Source organism: Sebastes fasciatus, chromosome 1, assembly GCF_043250625.1.
Source record: "Sebastes fasciatus isolate fSebFas1 chromosome 1, fSebFas1.pri, whole genome shotgun sequence".
Lineage (NCBI taxonomy): Eukaryota > Metazoa > Chordata > Actinopteri > Perciformes > Sebastidae > Sebastes > Sebastes fasciatus.
The window spans coordinates 32,712,074-32,731,688 of NC_133795.1; the positions used below are offsets into that span (position 1 = coordinate 32,712,074).

The 19,615-nt window shown below is 40.2% G+C and overlaps 1 protein-coding gene and 1 long non-coding RNA gene across 2 annotated transcripts; both read left to right on the forward strand.

The window, feature by feature from the left end:
- Positions 1-1,906: 1,906 nt before the first annotated feature.
- On the forward strand, positions 1,907-2,903 carry LOC141772657 (uncharacterized). Its single transcript, XR_012594940.1, has 3 exons — positions 1,907-2,245; positions 2,468-2,592; positions 2,839-2,903. It is a non-coding gene; the product is annotated as an uncharacterized LOC141772657 (long non-coding RNA).
- Positions 2,904-16,242: 13,339 nt separating this feature from the next.
- LOC141776925 (mucin-3A) lies at positions 16,243-19,455 on the forward strand. Its single transcript, XM_074650783.1, has 8 exons — positions 16,243-16,714; positions 16,937-17,061; positions 17,311-17,375; positions 17,476-17,678; positions 17,832-17,997; positions 18,113-18,277; positions 18,402-18,472; positions 18,578-19,455. The coding sequence occupies exons 1-8, from the start codon at positions 16,243-16,245 to the stop codon at positions 18,613-18,615; spliced, it is 1,305 nt and encodes a 434-aa protein (XP_074506884.1). The 3' UTR covers positions 18,616-19,455.
- Positions 19,456-19,615: the final 160 nt, after the last annotated feature.

Here is a 19,615-nt window from a genome sequence, read left to right on the forward strand (position 1 = left end):
AGAAGCACTACAGACACTGGTCATTCCACAACAAATATCAATTCTCCAACAAGTACAATGGTCTCATCAAGTTCACTGTCTACATTCCCTCCAGAAACTACTCCTCCAACTCAAACATTTACTGAACACAAATTTGAAACAACACCAATTACCAGCACAACTCAGCCCCCATTGACTAGACAAGAAACAGCTTCAACAATGATGTCTTCATCGACAGAGCAAAAATCTACATCTGTCACGACTGTGACACCAACAGGAAGAATTGAATCAACATTATCAACCTTAACACTCACATCAAATGGAGGAAAAAGCACTACAGAGAATGGTCATTCCACAACGACAATCAATTCTCCAACAAGAACAATGGTCTCAACAAGTTCACTGTCTACATTCCCTCCAGAAACTACTCCTCCAACTCAAACATTTACTGAACACAAATTTGAAACAACACCAATTACCAGCACAACTCAGCCCCCATTGACTAGACAAGAAACAGCTTCAACAATGATGTCTTCATCGACAGAGCAAAAATCTACATCTGTCACGACTGTGACACCAAAAGGAAGAATTGAATCAACAGTGTCAAGCTCAACACTCACCTCAAATGCAGGAAGAAGCACTACAGACACTGGTCATTCCACAACAAATATCAATTCTCCAACAAGTACAATGGTCTCATCAAGTTCACTGTCTACATTCCCTCCAGAAACTACTCCTCCAACTCAAACATTTACTGAACACAAATTTGAAACAACACCAATTACCAGCACAACTCAGCCCCCATTGACTAGACAAGAAACAGCTTCAACAATGATGTCTTCATCGACAGAGCAAAAATCTACATCTGTCACGACTGTGACACCAACAGGAAGAATTGAATCAACATTGTCAACCTCAACACTCACCTCAAATGGAGGAAAAAGCACTACAGACACTGGTCATTCCACAACAACCATCAATTCTCCAACAAGTACAACGGTCTCACCAAGTTCACTCTCTACATTCCCACCAGAAACTACTCCTCCAACTCAAACATCTACTGAACACAAATTTGAAACAACACCAATTACCAGCACAACTCAGCCCCCATTGTCTAAACCGGAAACATCTACAACAATGATGTCCTCATCGACAGAGCAACAACCTACATCTGTCACGACTATGACTCCGACAGGAAAAATGGAATCAACCGTTTCAACCTCAACACTCACCTCAAATGGAGGAAGAAGCACTACCAACACTGGTCATTCCACAACAACAATCAATTCTCCAACAAGAACAACAGTCTCACCAAGTTCACTATCTACATTCCCACCAGAAACTACTCCTTCAACTCAAACATTTACTGAACTCAAAATTGAAACAACACCAATTACTAGAACAACTCAGCCCCCATTGACTAGACAGGAATCATCTACAACAATGATGTCCTCATCGACAGAGCATCAATCTACATCTGTCACGACAATGACACCAACAGGAAGAATTGCATCAACAGTGTCAAGCTCAACACTCACCTCAAATGGAGGAAAAAGCACTACAGACAATGGTCATTCCACAACAACAATCAATTCTCCAACAAGTACAAAAGTCTCACCAAGTTCACTATCTACATTCCCACCAGAAACTACTCCTACAACTCAAACATCTACTGAACACAAAATTGAAACAACACCAATTACCAGCACAACTCAGTCCCCATTGACTAGACAGGATTCATCTTCAATAGTGGTGTCCTTATCGACACAGCATCAATCTACATCTGTCACGACTATGACTCCGACAGGAAAAATGGAATCAACAGTGTCAACCTCAACACTCACCTCAAATGGAGGAAGAAGCACTACCAACACTGGTCATTCCACAACAACAATCAATTCTCCAACAAGTACAACGGTCTCACCAAGTTCACTGTCTACATTCCCTCCACTTACTGTGGCGACAATAACAGTAAATAATGAATCGGTACCAACTTCAAAGGCTTTGACGTCAGTGGAAATCATCAGCACAAACAAATTTACAACAGTCAGTCATTCAACATCTACCATTATTCCCCTTTCAAATACTACTGTCACTGTGACAATATCACCTACAACTCCTCAGTGTGAGAAGTGCCCGACTGAGTGTATCAGGGGTACCTGTTCATTCAATGCAACACTTGGAGGATGTCACTGCCATTGCCACCATGATTTTGTCCATGGAGATTCCTGCTCTTTTGGAAATAATGACACCCCTGCTCATGTTGGTGAGGTTTTTCATACACAAATACAGCGCTTCAAAATATTCTATAAACTGAATAAATACATTTAATGTACAGACAAGTTGTAGGATTGTAGCAGTATGTTAAAATTAAATGTGTTTGATTTTTGCATTGACACCTTTTACCTCAGTGTTGAATGTAAAATTGTATTGCAATGTTTACAATTTTTTTGCAATGTCAATTTAAGGGTGTCATCATTTTTTGCAGATACCGGAGCATTACCAACTCGAAATGCAACTGTGACTTTGGAAATCGACATCACTTTTCTTAAGGCTTTTAATAATCTAAACTCACCTCAATCATTAGAATTCATCAAGAAATTTGAACAGCAGGTAGATCATTTCTTTAATTGTTGCGTGATTTCATGATTAGTAGTATTTATTATGTATTAATATTCATTCATGTCATAACTTATTACTTAATTATTTACCAGGCAATATTGCAATAACGTATTCTATATAAAAATCTTTTTTTTAATTATTATTTGTGTTTTGCTTTATGCTGTTTTTGATGTAAATCTCCAAAAATTGTATTTATTGTTATAACCATGCTATAACAACATCTGTCCTGTGTTGTAGCTTGAAGCCCTATGCAAAGAAGCAGATCCACAAACCTTTAAAAAAGTACAAGTCATCAAGATAACGTAGGTTCATTTAACTTTACTGATAAATTCATTGAAATGACTTTAATCAATCACAAGCTGTTTTCTTTTGGTAATATCTTTCTATTTTTCTACTTTAGACAAGGAAGTGTTGTTGCAGAGAGCGTGGCAGAGTACATCTATCCAAACAATGAAACTCAAATCCAGTTTGTCAACAATCAGCTCGTTGGGGTGTTGACTGGTATCTTGAATGACTCAAGTAAACTCATTAATATTTCTCAAGCCTTTAATAATTCGGCTGTGAAATTAAATAAACTCATCTTCCACACACCTGAGATAAAAAGTAAGTGTACTCTATGTCAGTTCTAAACGTGTATTTGACCTTTTGCTGCTTTGCACAGTCAGTGTTGTCTCAATTCAATATATGTCAACATTTCTGTATTTGTATTATGGTACTTGTACAAAATACTAAATGTATTACTTTTTCATTAATCAGATATCACCGATCTGATGCCTTTTGTAAACTGCTCTGGGTTTGCTAATTACACTGCTGAGCTTGTTAATGGGCAATGGCAGTGTGCTGGACCTTGCAAAACAAACCCTGATTACTGTCATCAACATGGAGAATGTCAAAATGAAATTCACAAAGGGCCAATCTGTAGGTAAGCAAAAACATCTGTTTTTACCTTAAATGTAAGGAGTTTAAATATGACTTGTATTTTTTCTCGTAAAGTTAATTTTAATAACGTAATTCACTCTTGTGGCTCTTCAATCTAGGTGCTTCAATTCTAGCCTTGAGCAGTTTTATGGCCCACGGTGTAACTCATCGACAGAGCAACAATCTACATCTGTTACGACTATGACTCCGACAGGAAAAATGGAATCAACAGTATCAACCTCAACACTCACCTCAAATGGAGGAAGAAGCACTACCAACACTGGTCATTCCACAACAACAATCAATTCTCCAACAAGTACAACAGTCTCACCAAGTTCACTATCTACATTCCGACCAGAAACAACTCCTCCAACTCAAACATTTACTGAACCCAAAATTGAAACAACACCAATAACCAGCACAACTCAGCCCCCATTAACTAGACAGGAATCATCTACAACAATGATGTCCTCATCGACGGAGCATCAATCAACATCTGTCACGACAATGACACCAACAGCAAGAATTGAATCAACAGTGTCAAGCTCAACACTCACCTCAAATGCAGGAAGAAGCACTACCAACACTGGTCATTCCACAACAACCATCAATTCTCCAACAAGTACAACAGTCTCACCAAGTTCAGTATCTACAGTCCCACCAGAAACTACTCCTCCAACTCAAACATTTACTGAACACAAAATTGAAACAACACCAATTACCAGCACAACTCAGTCCCCATTGACTAGACCGGAAACATCTACAACAATGATGTCCTCATCGACAGAGCATCAATCTACATCTGTCACAACAATGACACCAACAGGAAGAATTGAATCAACAGTGTCAAGCTCAACACTCACCTCAAATGCAGGAAGAAGCACTACCAACACTGGTCATTCCACAACAACCATCAATTCTCCAACAAGTACAACAGTCTCACCAAGTTCACTGTTTACTTTCCCACAAGAAACGACTCCTCCAACTCAAACATCTACTGAACACAAAATTGAAACAACACCAATTACCAGCACAACTCAGTCCCCATTGACTAGACCGGAAACATCTACAACAATGATGTCCTCATCGACAGAGCATCAATCTACATCTGTCACGACAATGACACCAACAGGAAGAATTGAATCAACAGTGTCAAGCTCAACACTCACCTCAAATGCAGGAAGAAGCACTACCAACACTGGTCATTCCACAACAACCATCAATTCTCCAACAAGTACAACAGTCTCACCAAGTTCAGTATCTACATTCCCACCAGAAACTACTCCTCCAACTCAAACATTTACTGAACACAAAAATGAAACAACACCAATTACCAGCACAACTCAGTCCCCATTGACTAGACAAGAATCATCTACAACAATGATGTCCTCATCGACGGAGCAAAAATCTACATCTGTCACGACAATGACACCAACAGGAAGAATTGAATCAACAGTGTCAAGCTCAACACTCTCCTCAAATGCAGGAAGAAGCACTACCAACACTGGTCATTCCACAACAACCATCAATTCTCCAACAAGTACAACAGTCTCACCAAGTTCAGTATCTACAGTCCCACCAGAAACTACTCCTCCAACTCAAACATTTACTGAACACAAAATTGAAACAACACCAATTACCAGCACAACTCAGTCCCCATTCACTAGACAGGAATCATCTACAACAATGATGTCCTCATCGACAGAGCATCAATCTACATCTGTCACGACAATGACACCAACAGGAAGAATTGAATCAACAGTGTCCAGCTCAACACTCACCTCAAATGCAGGAAGAAGCACTACCAACACTGGTCATTCCACAACAACAATCAATTCTCCAACAGGTACAACAGTCTCACCAAGTTCAGTATCTACATTCCCACCAGAAACTACTCCTCAAACTCAAACATTTACTGAACACAAAATTGAAACAACACCAATTACCAGCACAACTCAGTCCCCATTGACTAGACCGGAAACATCTACAACAATGATGTCCTCATCGACAGAGCATCAATCTACATCTGTCACAACAATGACACCAACAGGAAGAATTGAATCAACAGTGTCAAGCTCAACACTCACCTCAAATGCAGGAAGAAGCACTACCAACACTGGTCATTCCACAACAACCATCAATTCTCCAACAAGTACAACAGTCTCACCAAGTTCAGTATCTACATTCCCACCAGAAACTACTCCTCCAACTCAAACATTTACTGAACACAAAATTGAAACAACACCAATTACCAGCACAACTCAGTCCCCATTGACTAGACAGGAATCATCTACAACAATGATGTCCTCATCGACAGAGCATCAATCTACATCTGTCACGACAATGACACCAACAGGAAGAATTGAATCAACAGTGTCAAGCTCAACACTCACCTCAAATGCAGGAAGAAGCACTACCAACACTGGTCATTCCACAGCAACCATCAATTCTCCAACAAGTACAACAGTCTCACCAAGTTCACTGTCTACTTTCCCACAAGAAACGACTCCTCCAACTCAAACATCTACTGAACACAAAATTGAAACAACACCAATTACCAGCACAACTCAGTCCCCATTGACTAGACAGGAATCATCTACAACAATGATGTCCTCATCGACAGAGCATCAATCTACATCTGTCACGACAATGACACAAACGGGAAGATTTGAATCAACAGTGTCAAGCTCAACACTCACCTCAAATGCAGGAAGAAGCACTACCAACACTGGTCATTCCACAACAACCATCAATTCTCCAACAAGTACAACAGTCTCACCAAGTTCAGTATCTACAGTCCCACCAGAAACTACTCCTCCAACTCAAACATTTACTGAACACAAAATTGAAACAACACCAATTACCAGCACAACTCAGTCCCCATTCACTAGACAGGAATCATCTACAACAATGATGTCCTCATCGACAGAGCATCAATCTACATCTGTCACAACAATGACACCAACAGGAAGAATTGAATCAACAGTGTCCAGCTCAACACTCACCTCAAATGCAGGAAGAAGCACTACCAACACTGGTCATTCCACAACAACAATCAATTCTCCAACAGGTACAACAGTCTCACCAAGTTCAGTATCTACATTCCCACCAGAAACTACTCCTCAAACTCAAACATTTACTGAACACAAAATTGAAACAACACCAATTACCAGCACAACTCAGTCCCCATTGACTAGACCGGAAACATCTACAACAATGATGTCCTCATCGACAGAGCATCAATCTACATCTGTCACAACAATGACACCAACAGGAAGAATTGAATCAACAGTGTCAAGCTCAACACTCACCTCAAATGCAGGAAGAAGCACTACCAACACTGGTCATTCCACAACAACCATCAATTCTCCAACAAGTACAACAGTCTCACCAAGTTCAGTATCTACATTCCCACCAGAAACTACTCCTCCAACTCAAACATTTACTGAACACAAAATTGAAACAACACCAATTACCAGCACAACTCAGTCCCCATTGACTAGACAGGAATCATCTACAACAATGATGTCCTCATCGACAGAGCATCAATCTACATCTGTCACGACAATGACACCAACAGGAAGAATTGAATCAACAGTGTCAAGCTCAACACTCACCTCAAATGCAGGAAGAAGCACTACCAACACTGGTCATTCCACAGCAACCATCAATTCTGCAACAAGTACAACAGTCTCACCAAGTTCACTGTCTACTTTCCCACAAGAAACGACTCCTCCAACTCAAACATCTACTGAACACAAAATTGAAACAACACCAATTACCAGCACAACTCAGTCCCCATTGACTAGACAGGAATCATCTACAACAATGATGTCCTCATCGACAGAGCATCAATCTACATCTGTCACGACAATGACACAAACGGGAAGATTTGAATCAACAGTGTCAAGCTCAACACTCACCTCAAATGCAGGAAGAAGCACTACCAACACTGGTCATTCCACAACAACCATCAATTCTCCAACAAGTACAACAGTCTCACCAAGTTCAGTATCTACATTCCCACCAGAAACTACTCCTCCAACTCAAACATTTACTGAACACAAAATTGAAACAACACCAATTACAAGCACAACTCAGTCCCCATTCACTAGACAGGAATCATCTACAACAATGATGTCCTCATCGACAGAGCATCAATCTACATCTGTCACGACAATGACACAAACGGGAAGAATTGAATCAACAGTATCAAGCTCAACACTCACCTCAAATGCAGGAAGAAGCACTACCAACACTGGTCATTCCACAACAACCATCAATTCTCCAACAAGTACAACAGTCTCACCAAGTTCACTGTTTACTTTCCCACAAGAAACGACTCCTCCAACTCAAACATCTACTGAACACAAAATTGAAACAACACCAATTACCAGCACAACTCAGTCCCCATTGACTAGACCGGAAACATCTACAACAATGATGTCCTCATCGACAGAGCATCAATCTACATCTGTCACGACAATGACACCAACAGGAAGAATAGAATCAGCAGTGTCAAGCTCAACACTCACCTCAAATGCAGGAAGAAGCACTACCAACACTGGTCATTCCACAACAACCATCAATTCTCCAACAAGTACAACAGTCTCACCAAGTTCAGTATCTACATTCCCACCAGAAACTACTCCTCCAACTCAAACATTTACTGAACACAAAATTGAAACAACACCAATTACCAGCACAACTCAGTCCCCATTCACTAGACAGGAATCATCTACAACAATGATGTCCTCATCGACAGAGCATCAATCTACATCTGTCACGACAATGACACCAACAGGAAGAAGTGAATCAACAGTGTCCAGCTCAACACTCACCTCAAATGCAGGAAGAAGCACTACCAACACTGGTCATTCCACAACAACAATCAATTCTCCAACAAGTACAACGGTCTCACCAAGTTCACTGTCTACTTTCCCACAAGAAACGACTCCTCCAACTCAAACATCTACTGAACACAAAATTGAAACAACACCAATTACCAGCACAACTCAGTCCCCATTGACTAGACCGGAAACATCTACAACAATGATGTCCTCATCGACGGAGCAAAAATCTACATCTGTCACGACAATGACACCAACAGGAATAATTGAATCAACAGTGTCAAGCTCAACACTCTCCTCAAATGCAGGAAGAAGCACTACCAACACTGGTCATTCCACAACAACCATCAATTCTCCAACAAGTACAACAGTCTCACCAAGTTCAGTATCTACATTCCCACCAGAAACTACTCCTCCAACTCAAACATTTACTGAACACAAAATTGAAACAACACCAATTACCAGCACAACTCAGTCCCCATTCACTAGACAGGAATCATCTACAACAATGATGTCCTCATCGACAGAGCATCAATCTACATCTGTCACGACAATGACACCAACAGGAAGAATTGAATCAACAGTGTCAAGCTCAACACTCACCTCAAATGCAGGAAGAAGCACTACCAACACTGGTATTTCCACAACAACAATCAATTCTCCAACAAGTACAACAGTCTCACCAAGTTCACTGTCTACTTTCCCACAAGAAACTACTCCTCCAACTCAAACATCTACTGAACACAAAATTGAAACAACACCAATTACCAGCACAACTCAGTCCCCATTGACTAGACAAGAATCATCTACAACAATGATGTCCTCATCGACGGAGCAAAAATCTACATCTGTCACGACAATGACACCAACAGGAAGAATTGAATCAACAGTGTCAAGCTCAACACTCTCCTCAAATGCAGGAAGAAGCACTACCAACACTGGTCATTCCACAACAACCATCAATTCTCCAACAAGTACAACAGTCTCACCAAGTTCAGTATCTACATTCCCACCAGAAACTACTCCTCCAACTCAAACATTTACTGAACACAAAATTGAAACAACACCAATTACCAGCACAACTCAGTCCCCATTCACTAGACAGGAATCATCTACAACAATGATGTCCTCATCGACAGAGCATCAATCTACATCTGTCACGACAATGACACCAACAGGAAGAATTGAATCAACAGTGTCCAGCTCAACACTCACCTCAAATGCAGGAAGAAGCACTACCAACACTGGTCATTCCACAACAACAATCAATTCCCCAACAAGTACAACGGTCTCACCAAGTTCACTGTCTACTTTCCCACAAGAAACGACTCCTCCAACTCAAACATCTACTGAACACAAAATTGAAACAACACCAATTACCAGCACAACTCAGTCCCCATTGACTAGACAGGAATCATCTACAACAATGATGTCCTCATCGGCAGAGCATCAATCTACATCTGTCACGACAATGACACCAACAGGAAGAATTGAATCAACAGTGTCCAGCTCAACACTCACCTCAAATGCAGGAAGAAGCACTACCAACACTGGTCATTCCACAACAACAATCAATTCTCCAACAAGTACAACAGTCTCACCAAGTTCAGTATCTACATTCCCACCAGAAACTACTCCTCAAACTCAAACATTTACTGAACACAAAATTGAAACAACACCAATTACCAACACAACTCAGTCCCCATTGACTAGACCGGAAACATCTACAACAATGATGTCCTCATCGACAGAGCATCAATCTACATCTGTCACAACAATGACACCAACAGGAAGAATTGAATCAACAGTGTCAAGCTCAACACTCACCTCAAATGCAGGAAGAAGCACTACCAACACTGGTCATTCCACAACAACCATCAATTCTCCAACAAGTACAACAGTCTCACCAAGTTCAGTATCTACATTCCCACCAGAAACTACTCCTCCAACTCAAACATTTACTGAACACAAAATTGAAACAACACCAATTACCAGCACAACTCAGTCCCCATTCACTAGACAGGAATCATCTACAACAATGATGTCCTCATCGACAGAGCATCAATCTACATCTGTCACGACAATGACACCAACAGGAAGAATTGAATCAACAGTGTCAAGCTCAACACTCACCTCAAATGCAGGAAGAAGCACTACCATCAATTCTCCAACAAGTACAACAGTCTCACCAAGTTCACTGTCTACTTTCCCACAAGAAACGACTCCTCCAACTCAAACATCTACTGAACACAAAATTGAAACAACACCAATTACCAGCACAACTCAGTCCCCATTGACTAGACAGGAATCATCTACAACAATGATGTCCTCATCGACAGAGCATCAATCTACATCTGTCACGACAATGACACAAACGGGAAGAATTGAATCAACAGTGTCAAGCTCAACACTCACCTCAAATGCAGGAAGAAGCACTACCAACACTGGTCATTCCACAACAACCATCAATTCTCCAACAAGTACAACAGTCTCACCAAGTTCACTGTTTACTTTCCCACAAGAAACGACTCCTCCAACTCAAACATCTACTGAACACAAAATTGAAACAACACCAATTACCAGCACAACTCAGTCCCCATTGACTAGACCGGAAACATCTACAACAATGATGTCCTCATCGACAGAGCATCAATCTACATCTGTCACGACAATGACACCAACAGGAAGAATTGAATCAACAGTGTCAAGCTCAACACTCACCTCAAATGCAGGAAGAAGCACTACCAACACTGGTCATTCCACAACAACCATCAATTCTCCAACAAGTACAACAGTCTCACCAAGTTCAGTATCTACATTCCCACCAGAAACTACTCCTCCAACTCAAACATCTACTGAACACAAAATTGAAACAACACCAATTACCAGCACAACTCAGTCCCCATTGACTAGACCGGAAACATCTACAACAATGATGTCCTCATCGACAGAGCATCAATCTACATCTGTCACGACAATGACACCAACAGGAAGAATTGAATCAACAGTGTCAAGCTCAACACTCACCTCAAATGCAGGAAGAAGCACTACCAACACTGGTCATTCCACAACAACCATCAATTCTCCAACAAGTACAACAGTCTCACCAAGTTCAGTATCTACATTCCCACCAGAAACTACTCCTCCAACTCAAACATTTACTGAACACAAAATTGAAACAACACCAATTACCAGCACAACTCAGTCCCCATTGACTAGACAGGAATCATCTACAACAATGATGTCCTCATCGACAGAGCATCAATCTACATCTGTCACGACAATGACACCAACAGGAAGAATTGAATCAACAGTGTCAAGCTCAACACTCACCTCAAATGCAGGAAGAAGCACTACCAACACTGGTCATTCCACAGCAACCATCAATTCTCCAACAAGTACAACAGTCTCACCAAGTTCACTGTCTACTTTCCCACAAGAAACGACTCCTCCAACTCAAACATCTACTGAACACAAAATTGAAACAACACCAATTACCAGCACAACTCAGCCCCCATTGACTAGACAGGAATCATCTACAACAATGATGTCCTCATCGACAGAGCATCAATCTACATCTGTCACGACAATGACACCAACAGGAAGAATTGAATCAACAGTGTCAAGCTCAACACTCTCCTCAAATGCAGGAAGAAGCACTACCAACACTGGTCATTCCACAACAACCATCAATTCTCCAACAAGTACAACAGTCTCACCAAGTTCAGTATCTACATTCCCACCAGAAACTACTCCTCCAACTCAAACATTTACTGAACACAAAATTGAAACAACACCAATTACCAGCACAACTCAGTCCCCATTCACTAGACAGGAATCATCTACAACAATTATGTCCTCATCGACAGAACATCAATCTACATCTGTCACGACAATGACACCAACAGGAAGAATTGAATCAACAGTGTCCAGCTCAACACTCACCTCAAATGCAGGAAGAAGCACTACCAACACTGGTCATTCCACAACAACAATCAATTCTCCAACAAGTACAACAGTCTCACCAAGTTCAGTATCTACATTCCCACCAGAAACTACTCTTCAAACTCAAACATTTACTGAACACAAAATTGAAACAACACCAATTACCAGCACAACTCAGTCCCCATTGACTAGACCGGAAACATCTACAACAATGATGTCCTCATCGACAGAGCATCAATCTACATCTGTCACGACAATGACACCAACAGGAAGAATTGAATCAACAGTGTCAAGCTCAACACTCACCTCAAATGCAGGAAGAAGCACTACCAACACTGGTCATTCCACAACAACCATCAATTCTCCAACAAGTACAACAGTCTCACCAAGTTCAGTATCTACATTCCCACAAGAAACGACTCCTCCAACTCAAACATCTACTGAACACGAAATTGAAACAACACCAATTACCAGCACAACTCAGCCCCCATTGACTAGACAGGAATCATCTACAACAATGATGTCCTCATCGACAGAGCATCAATCTACATCTGTCACGACAATGACACCAACAGGAAGAATTGAATCAACAGTGTCAAGCTCAACACTCTCCTCAAATGCAGGAAGAAGCACTACCAACACTGGTCATTCCACAACAACCATCAATTCTCCAACAAGTACAACAGTCTCACCAAGTTCAGTATCTACATTCCCACCAGAAACTACTCCTCCAACTCAAACATTTACTGAACACAAAATTGAAACAACACCAATTACCAGCACAACTCAGTCCCCATTCACTAGACAGGAATCATCTACAACAATGATGTCCTCATCGACAGAACATCAATCTACATCTGTCACGACAATGACACCAACAGGAAGAAGTGAATCAACAGTGTCCAGCTCAACACTCACCTCAAATGCAGGAAGAAGCACTACCAACACTGGTCATTCCACAACAACCATCAATTCTCCAACAAGTACAACAGTCTCACCAAGTTCACTGTCTACTTTCCCACAAGAAACGACTCCTCCAACTCAAACATCTACTGAACACAAAATTGAAACAACACCAATTACCAGCACAACTCAGCCCCCATTGACTAGACAGGAATCATCTACAACAATGATGTCCTCATCGACAGAGCATCAATCTACATCTGTCACGACAATGACACCAACAGGAAGAATTGAATCAACAGTGTCAAGCTCAACACTCTCCTCAAATGCAGGAAGAAGCACTACCAACACTGGTCATTCCACAACAACCATCAATTCTCCAACAAGTACAACAGTCTCACCAAGTTCAGTATCTACATTCCCACCAGAAACTACTCCTCCAACTCAAACATTTACTGAACACAAAATTGAAACAACACCAATTACCAGCACAACTCAGTCCCCATTGACTAGACAGGAATCATCTACAACAATGATGTCCTCATCGACAGAGCATCAATCTACATCTGTCACGACAATGACACCAACAGGAAGAATTGAATCAACAGTGTCAAGCTCAACACTCACCTCAAATGCAGGAAGAAGCACTACCAACACTGGTCATTCCACAGCAACCATCAATTCTCCAACAAGTACAACAGTCTCACCAAGTTCACTGTCTACTTTCCCACAAGAAACGACTCCTCCAACTCAAACATCTACTGAACACAAAATTGAAACAACACCAATTACCAGCACAACTCAGCCCCCATTGACTAGACAGGAATCATCTACAACAATGATGTCCTCATCGACAGAGCATCAATCCACATCTGTCACGACAATGACACCAACAGGAAGAATTGAATCAACAGTGTCAAGCTCAACACTCTCCTCAAATGCAGGAAGAAGCACTACCAACACTGGTCATTCCACAACAACCATCAATTCTCCAACAAGTACAACAGTCTCACCAAGTTCAGTATCTACATTCCCACCAGAAACTACTCCTCCAACTCAAACATTTACTGAACACAAAATTGAAACAACACCAATTACCAGCACAACTCAGTCCCCATTCACTAGACAGGAATCATCTACAACAATGATGTCCTCATCGACAGAACATCAATCTACATCTGTCACGACAATGACACCAACAGGAAGAAGTGAATCAACAGTGTCCAGCTCAACACTCACCTCAAATGCAGGAAGAAGCACTACCAACACTGGTCATTCCACAACAACCATCAATTCTCCAACAAGTACAACAGTCTCACCAAGTTCACTGTCTACTTTCCCACAAGAAACGACTCCTCCAACTCAAACATCTACTGAACACAAAATTGAAACAACACCAATTACCAGCACAACTCAGCCCCCATTGACTAGACAGGAATCATCTACAACAATGATGTCCTCATCGACAGAGCATCAATCTACATCTGTCACGACAATGACACCAACAGGAAGAATTGAATCAACAGTGTCAAGCTCAACACTCTCCTCAAATGCAGGAAGAAGCACTACCAACACTGGTCATTCCACAACAACCATCAATTCTCCAACAAGTACAACAGTCTCACCAAGTTCAGTATCTACATTCCCACCAGAAACTACTCCTCCAACTCAAACATTTACTGAACACAAAATTGAAACAACACCAATTACCAGCACAACTCAGTCCCCATTGACTAGACAGGAATCATCTACAACAATGATGTCCTCATCGACAGAGCATCAATCTACATCTGTCACGACAATGACACCAACAGGAAGAATTGAATCAACAGTGTCAAGCTCAACACTCACCTCAAATGCAGGAAGAAGCACTACCAACACTGGTCATTCCACAGCAACCATCAATTCTCCAACAAGTACAACAGTCTCACCAAGTTCACTGTCTACTTTCCCACAAGAAACGACTCCTCCAACTCAAACATCTACTGAACACAAAATTGAAACAACACCAATTACCAGCACAACTCAGCCCCCATTGACTAGACAGGAATCATCTACAACAATGATGTCCTCATCGACAGAGCATCAATCTACATCTGTCACGACAATGACACCAACAGGAAGAATTGAATCAACAGTGTCAAGCTCAACACTCTCCTCAAATGCAGGAAGAAGCACTACCAACACTGGTCATTCCACAACAACCATCAATTCTCCAACAAGTACAACAGTCTCACCAAGTTCAGTATCTACATTCCCACCAGAAACTACTCCTCCAACTCAAACATTTACTGAACACAAAATTGAAACAACACCAATTACCAGCACAACTCAGTCCCCATTCACTAGACAGGAATCATCTACAACAATGATGTCCTCATCGACAGAACATCAATCTACATCTGTCACGACAATGACACCAACAGGAAGAAGTGAATCAACAGTGTCCAGCTCAACACTCACCTCAAATGCAGGAAGAAGCACTACCAACACTGGTCATTCCACAACAACCATCAATTCTCCAACAAGTACAACAGTCTCACCAAGTTCACTGTCTACTTTCCCACAAGAAACGACTCCTCCAACTCAAACATCTACTGAACACAAAATTGAAACAACACCAATTACCAGCACAACTCAGTCCCCATTGACTAGACAGGAATCATCTACAACAATGATGTCCTCATCGACAGAGCATCAATCTACATCTGTCACGACAATGACACAAACGGGAAGAATTGAATCAACAGTGTCAAGCTCAACACTCACCTCAAATGCAGGAAGAAGCACTACCAACACTGGTCATTCCACAACAACCATCAATTCTCCAACAAGTACAACAGTCTCACCAAGTTCAGTATCTACAGTCCCACCAGAAACTACTCCTCCAACTCAAACATTTACTGAACACAAAATTGAAACAACACCAATTACCAGCACAACTCAGTCCCCATTGACTAGACAGGAATCATCTACAACAATGATGTCCTCATTGACAGAGCATCAATCTACATCTGTCACGACAATGACACCAACAGGAAGAATTGAATCAACAGTGTCAAGCTCAACACTCACCTCAAATGCAGGAAGAAGCACTACCAACACTGGTCATTCCACAACGACAATCAATTCTCCAACAAGTACAACATTCTCACCAACTTCACTGTCTACAGTTCCTCCACTAACTGTGGCGACAACCTCAGTAAATAATGAATCGGTACCAACTTCAAAGGCTTTGACGTCAGTGGAAATCATCAGTACAAAAAAATTTACAACAGTCAGTCATTCAACATCTACCATTATTCCCCTTTCAAATACTACTGTCACTGTGACAATATCACCTACAACTCCTCAGTGTGAGAAGTGCCCGACTGAGTGTATCGGAGGTACCTGTTCATTCAATGAGACAATTGGAGGATGTCACTGCCACTGCCCCCATGATTTTGTCTATGGAGATTCCTGCTCTTTTGGAAATAATGACACCCCTGCTCATGTTGGTGAGGTTTTTCATACACAAATACAGCGCTTCAAAATATTCTATAAACTGAAGAAAAAAATTTAATGTAGAGACAAGTTGTAGGATTGTAGCAGTATGTTAAAATTAAATGTGTTTGATTTTTGCATTGACACCTTTTACCTCAGTGTTGAATGTAAAATTGTATTGCAATGTCTATAATGTTTTTGCAATGTCAATTTAAGGGTGTCATCGTTTTTTGCAGATACCGGAGCATTACCAACTCGAAATGCAACTGTGACTTTGGAAATCGACATCACTTTTCTTAAAGCTTTTAATAATCTAAACTCACCTCAATCATTAGAATTCATCAAGAAATTTGAACAGCAGGTAGATCATTTCTTTAATTGTTGCATGATTTCATGATCAGTAGTATTTATTATGTATTAATATTCATTCATGTCTTATAACTTATTACTTAATTATTTACCAGGCAATATTGCAATAACGTATTCTATGAAAAAAAATCTTTTTTTTTTTATCATTTGTGTTTTGCTTTATGCTGCTTTTGATGTAAATCTCCAAAAATTGTAATTATTGTTATAACCATGCTATAACAACATCTGTCCTGTGTTGTAGCTTGAAGCCCTATGCAAAGAAGCAGATCCACAAACCTTTAAAAGAGTAAAAGTCATCAAGTTAACGTAGGTTCATGAAACTTTACTGATAAAATCATTTAAATTACTATTTAATCAATCACAAGCTGTTTTCTTTTGGTAATATCTTTCTATTTTTCTACTGTAGACAAGGAAGTGTTGTTGCAGAGAGCGTGGCGGAGTACATCTATCCAAACAATGAAACTCAAATCCAGTTTGTCAACAATCAGCTTGTTGGGGTGTTGACTGGTATCTTGAATGACTCAAGTAAACTCATTAATATTTCTCAAGCCTTTAATAATTCGGCTGTGAAATTAAATAAACTCATCTTCCACACACCTGAGATAACAAGTAAGTGTACTCTATGTCAGTTCTAAACATGTATTTGACTTTTTGCTGCTTTGCACAGTCAGTGTTATCTTAATTCAATATATGTCAACATTTCTGTATTTGTATTATGGTACTCGTACAAAATACTAAATATATTGCTTTTTCATTAATCAGATATCACCGATCTGATGCCTTTTGTAAACTGCTCTGGGTTTGTTAATTACACTGCTGAGCTTGTTAATGGTCAATGGCAGTGTGCTGGACCTTGCAAAACAAACCCTGATTACTGTCATCAACATGGAGAATGCCGCAATGACATTTACAAAGGGCCAATCTGTAGGTAAGCAAAAACATCTGTTTTTACCTTAACTGTAAGGAGTTTAAATATGACTTGTATTTTTTCTCGTAAAGTTAACTTTATTAACATAATTCACTCTTGTGGCTCTTCAATCTAGTTGCTTCAATTCTAGCCTTGAGCAGTTTTATGGCCCACAGTGTGACCTCTTCCGTCGGGGTCCAGGTTTCTACGGTGCACTGTTTGGATCATTGGCAGTGGCACTCCTGCTCGTGATTATTATTGTCATTGCTGTCACCGTCAAAAAGAGACATATGGGCATTTGGTGGGTTATGATCTTCCGATATAGTAATGTGCAAATTGTCAACAAATGTTGTTTCTTGCTGTCTTTAATTGTAAAGTTACAAATATTGCCATGTGAAACTAATGAAACTGTCTCTCCATTTTAGGAAAGGAAGCAACTCCTACAACAGAAGACTGTCTGCGTTTGAGGAAGATTTCTTTGACTTCTCTGATACAGGTGTGGCCCGGTCATAATCACTGACCTGTTTTTAAAAATGTTAACAATTTCTCAGCAAGGACTCTAACATTTGCAGTTTCAATATGATCATATTCTTTTCCCCAGGAGATCACAACTTGGGACTTGCAGGCACTTACACATGAGAGGGTTTTGGGCCACATCTAAAAAAATGTTGGTATTCTTGTTTACTATTCTGGTATTGCATACAGTACCTACGAAAGTCTTCTGGAGTACATGGACAGATAAATGATTGTTGTTAAAATGTTGATATTAATATGTGATCATTCTTGTGTCTTTCCAGGTCGCAACAAAACGCCCAGTGCTTTTGAACATCGACCCTAGATGAAGGCTACAGACAGACATTTTGTTTTGATTCCAATGGTTTTCTATGCTAGCAATAAAGAACATTACAGATCAGTATGAACTACCAACTTCATATTGCACATGATATAATATACTCGTAATTTGTTGTTGTGATATTTATGACTTTATTTATATTAATTATAATTCATTGTAGCCTCTTGTGCCCTTATATAAAAACTAACATGTCAATTCAGACTCCAGTTAATTCACACCACACTACAGCCTTTTGTTTTTACCGGAATTTGTTTTAGTGTTTAAAATGTTGTTCTCAAATATTTGTTTAAATATTTTATTGTATTTGTTGTCAATGAGCAATGCTGCCCTGCAGTATTGAGAAACACAAGGTAAAAAATTTAACATTTAAAAAACAATTCTGTCACTTCCTGAAACTCTTGCCCAGGGGTTGTTTCAGCGCTGTTGTCTTAAGGAACATGCCGTTACCTCACTGAGTACACTCACATTTTTGACCTGGTGGCTTTTGCTGTAAGCATTGTACTGTATGTCTGTATTTATTAAGAATGCACAAAATCATTTAAAAATTGTATAAAATGCTCTGAATTCAAGTAGATGTAATAGGAACCATGAGTAAACCTACAGTAATAAAATAAGATTTGAACATTTTCAAGGTGTCTTAAATGAGTGTAGTTTTCATCAGTGTTGACATGGGGTTTGGAGCAAGTTGATTTTGAGATATCAGTGTTTTTGGTTTTTGGTGTTATTCAACAAAATGCAATGGGCTGCCAACTTTTCATACTTTGTCTATTATCTGCAATATGCACT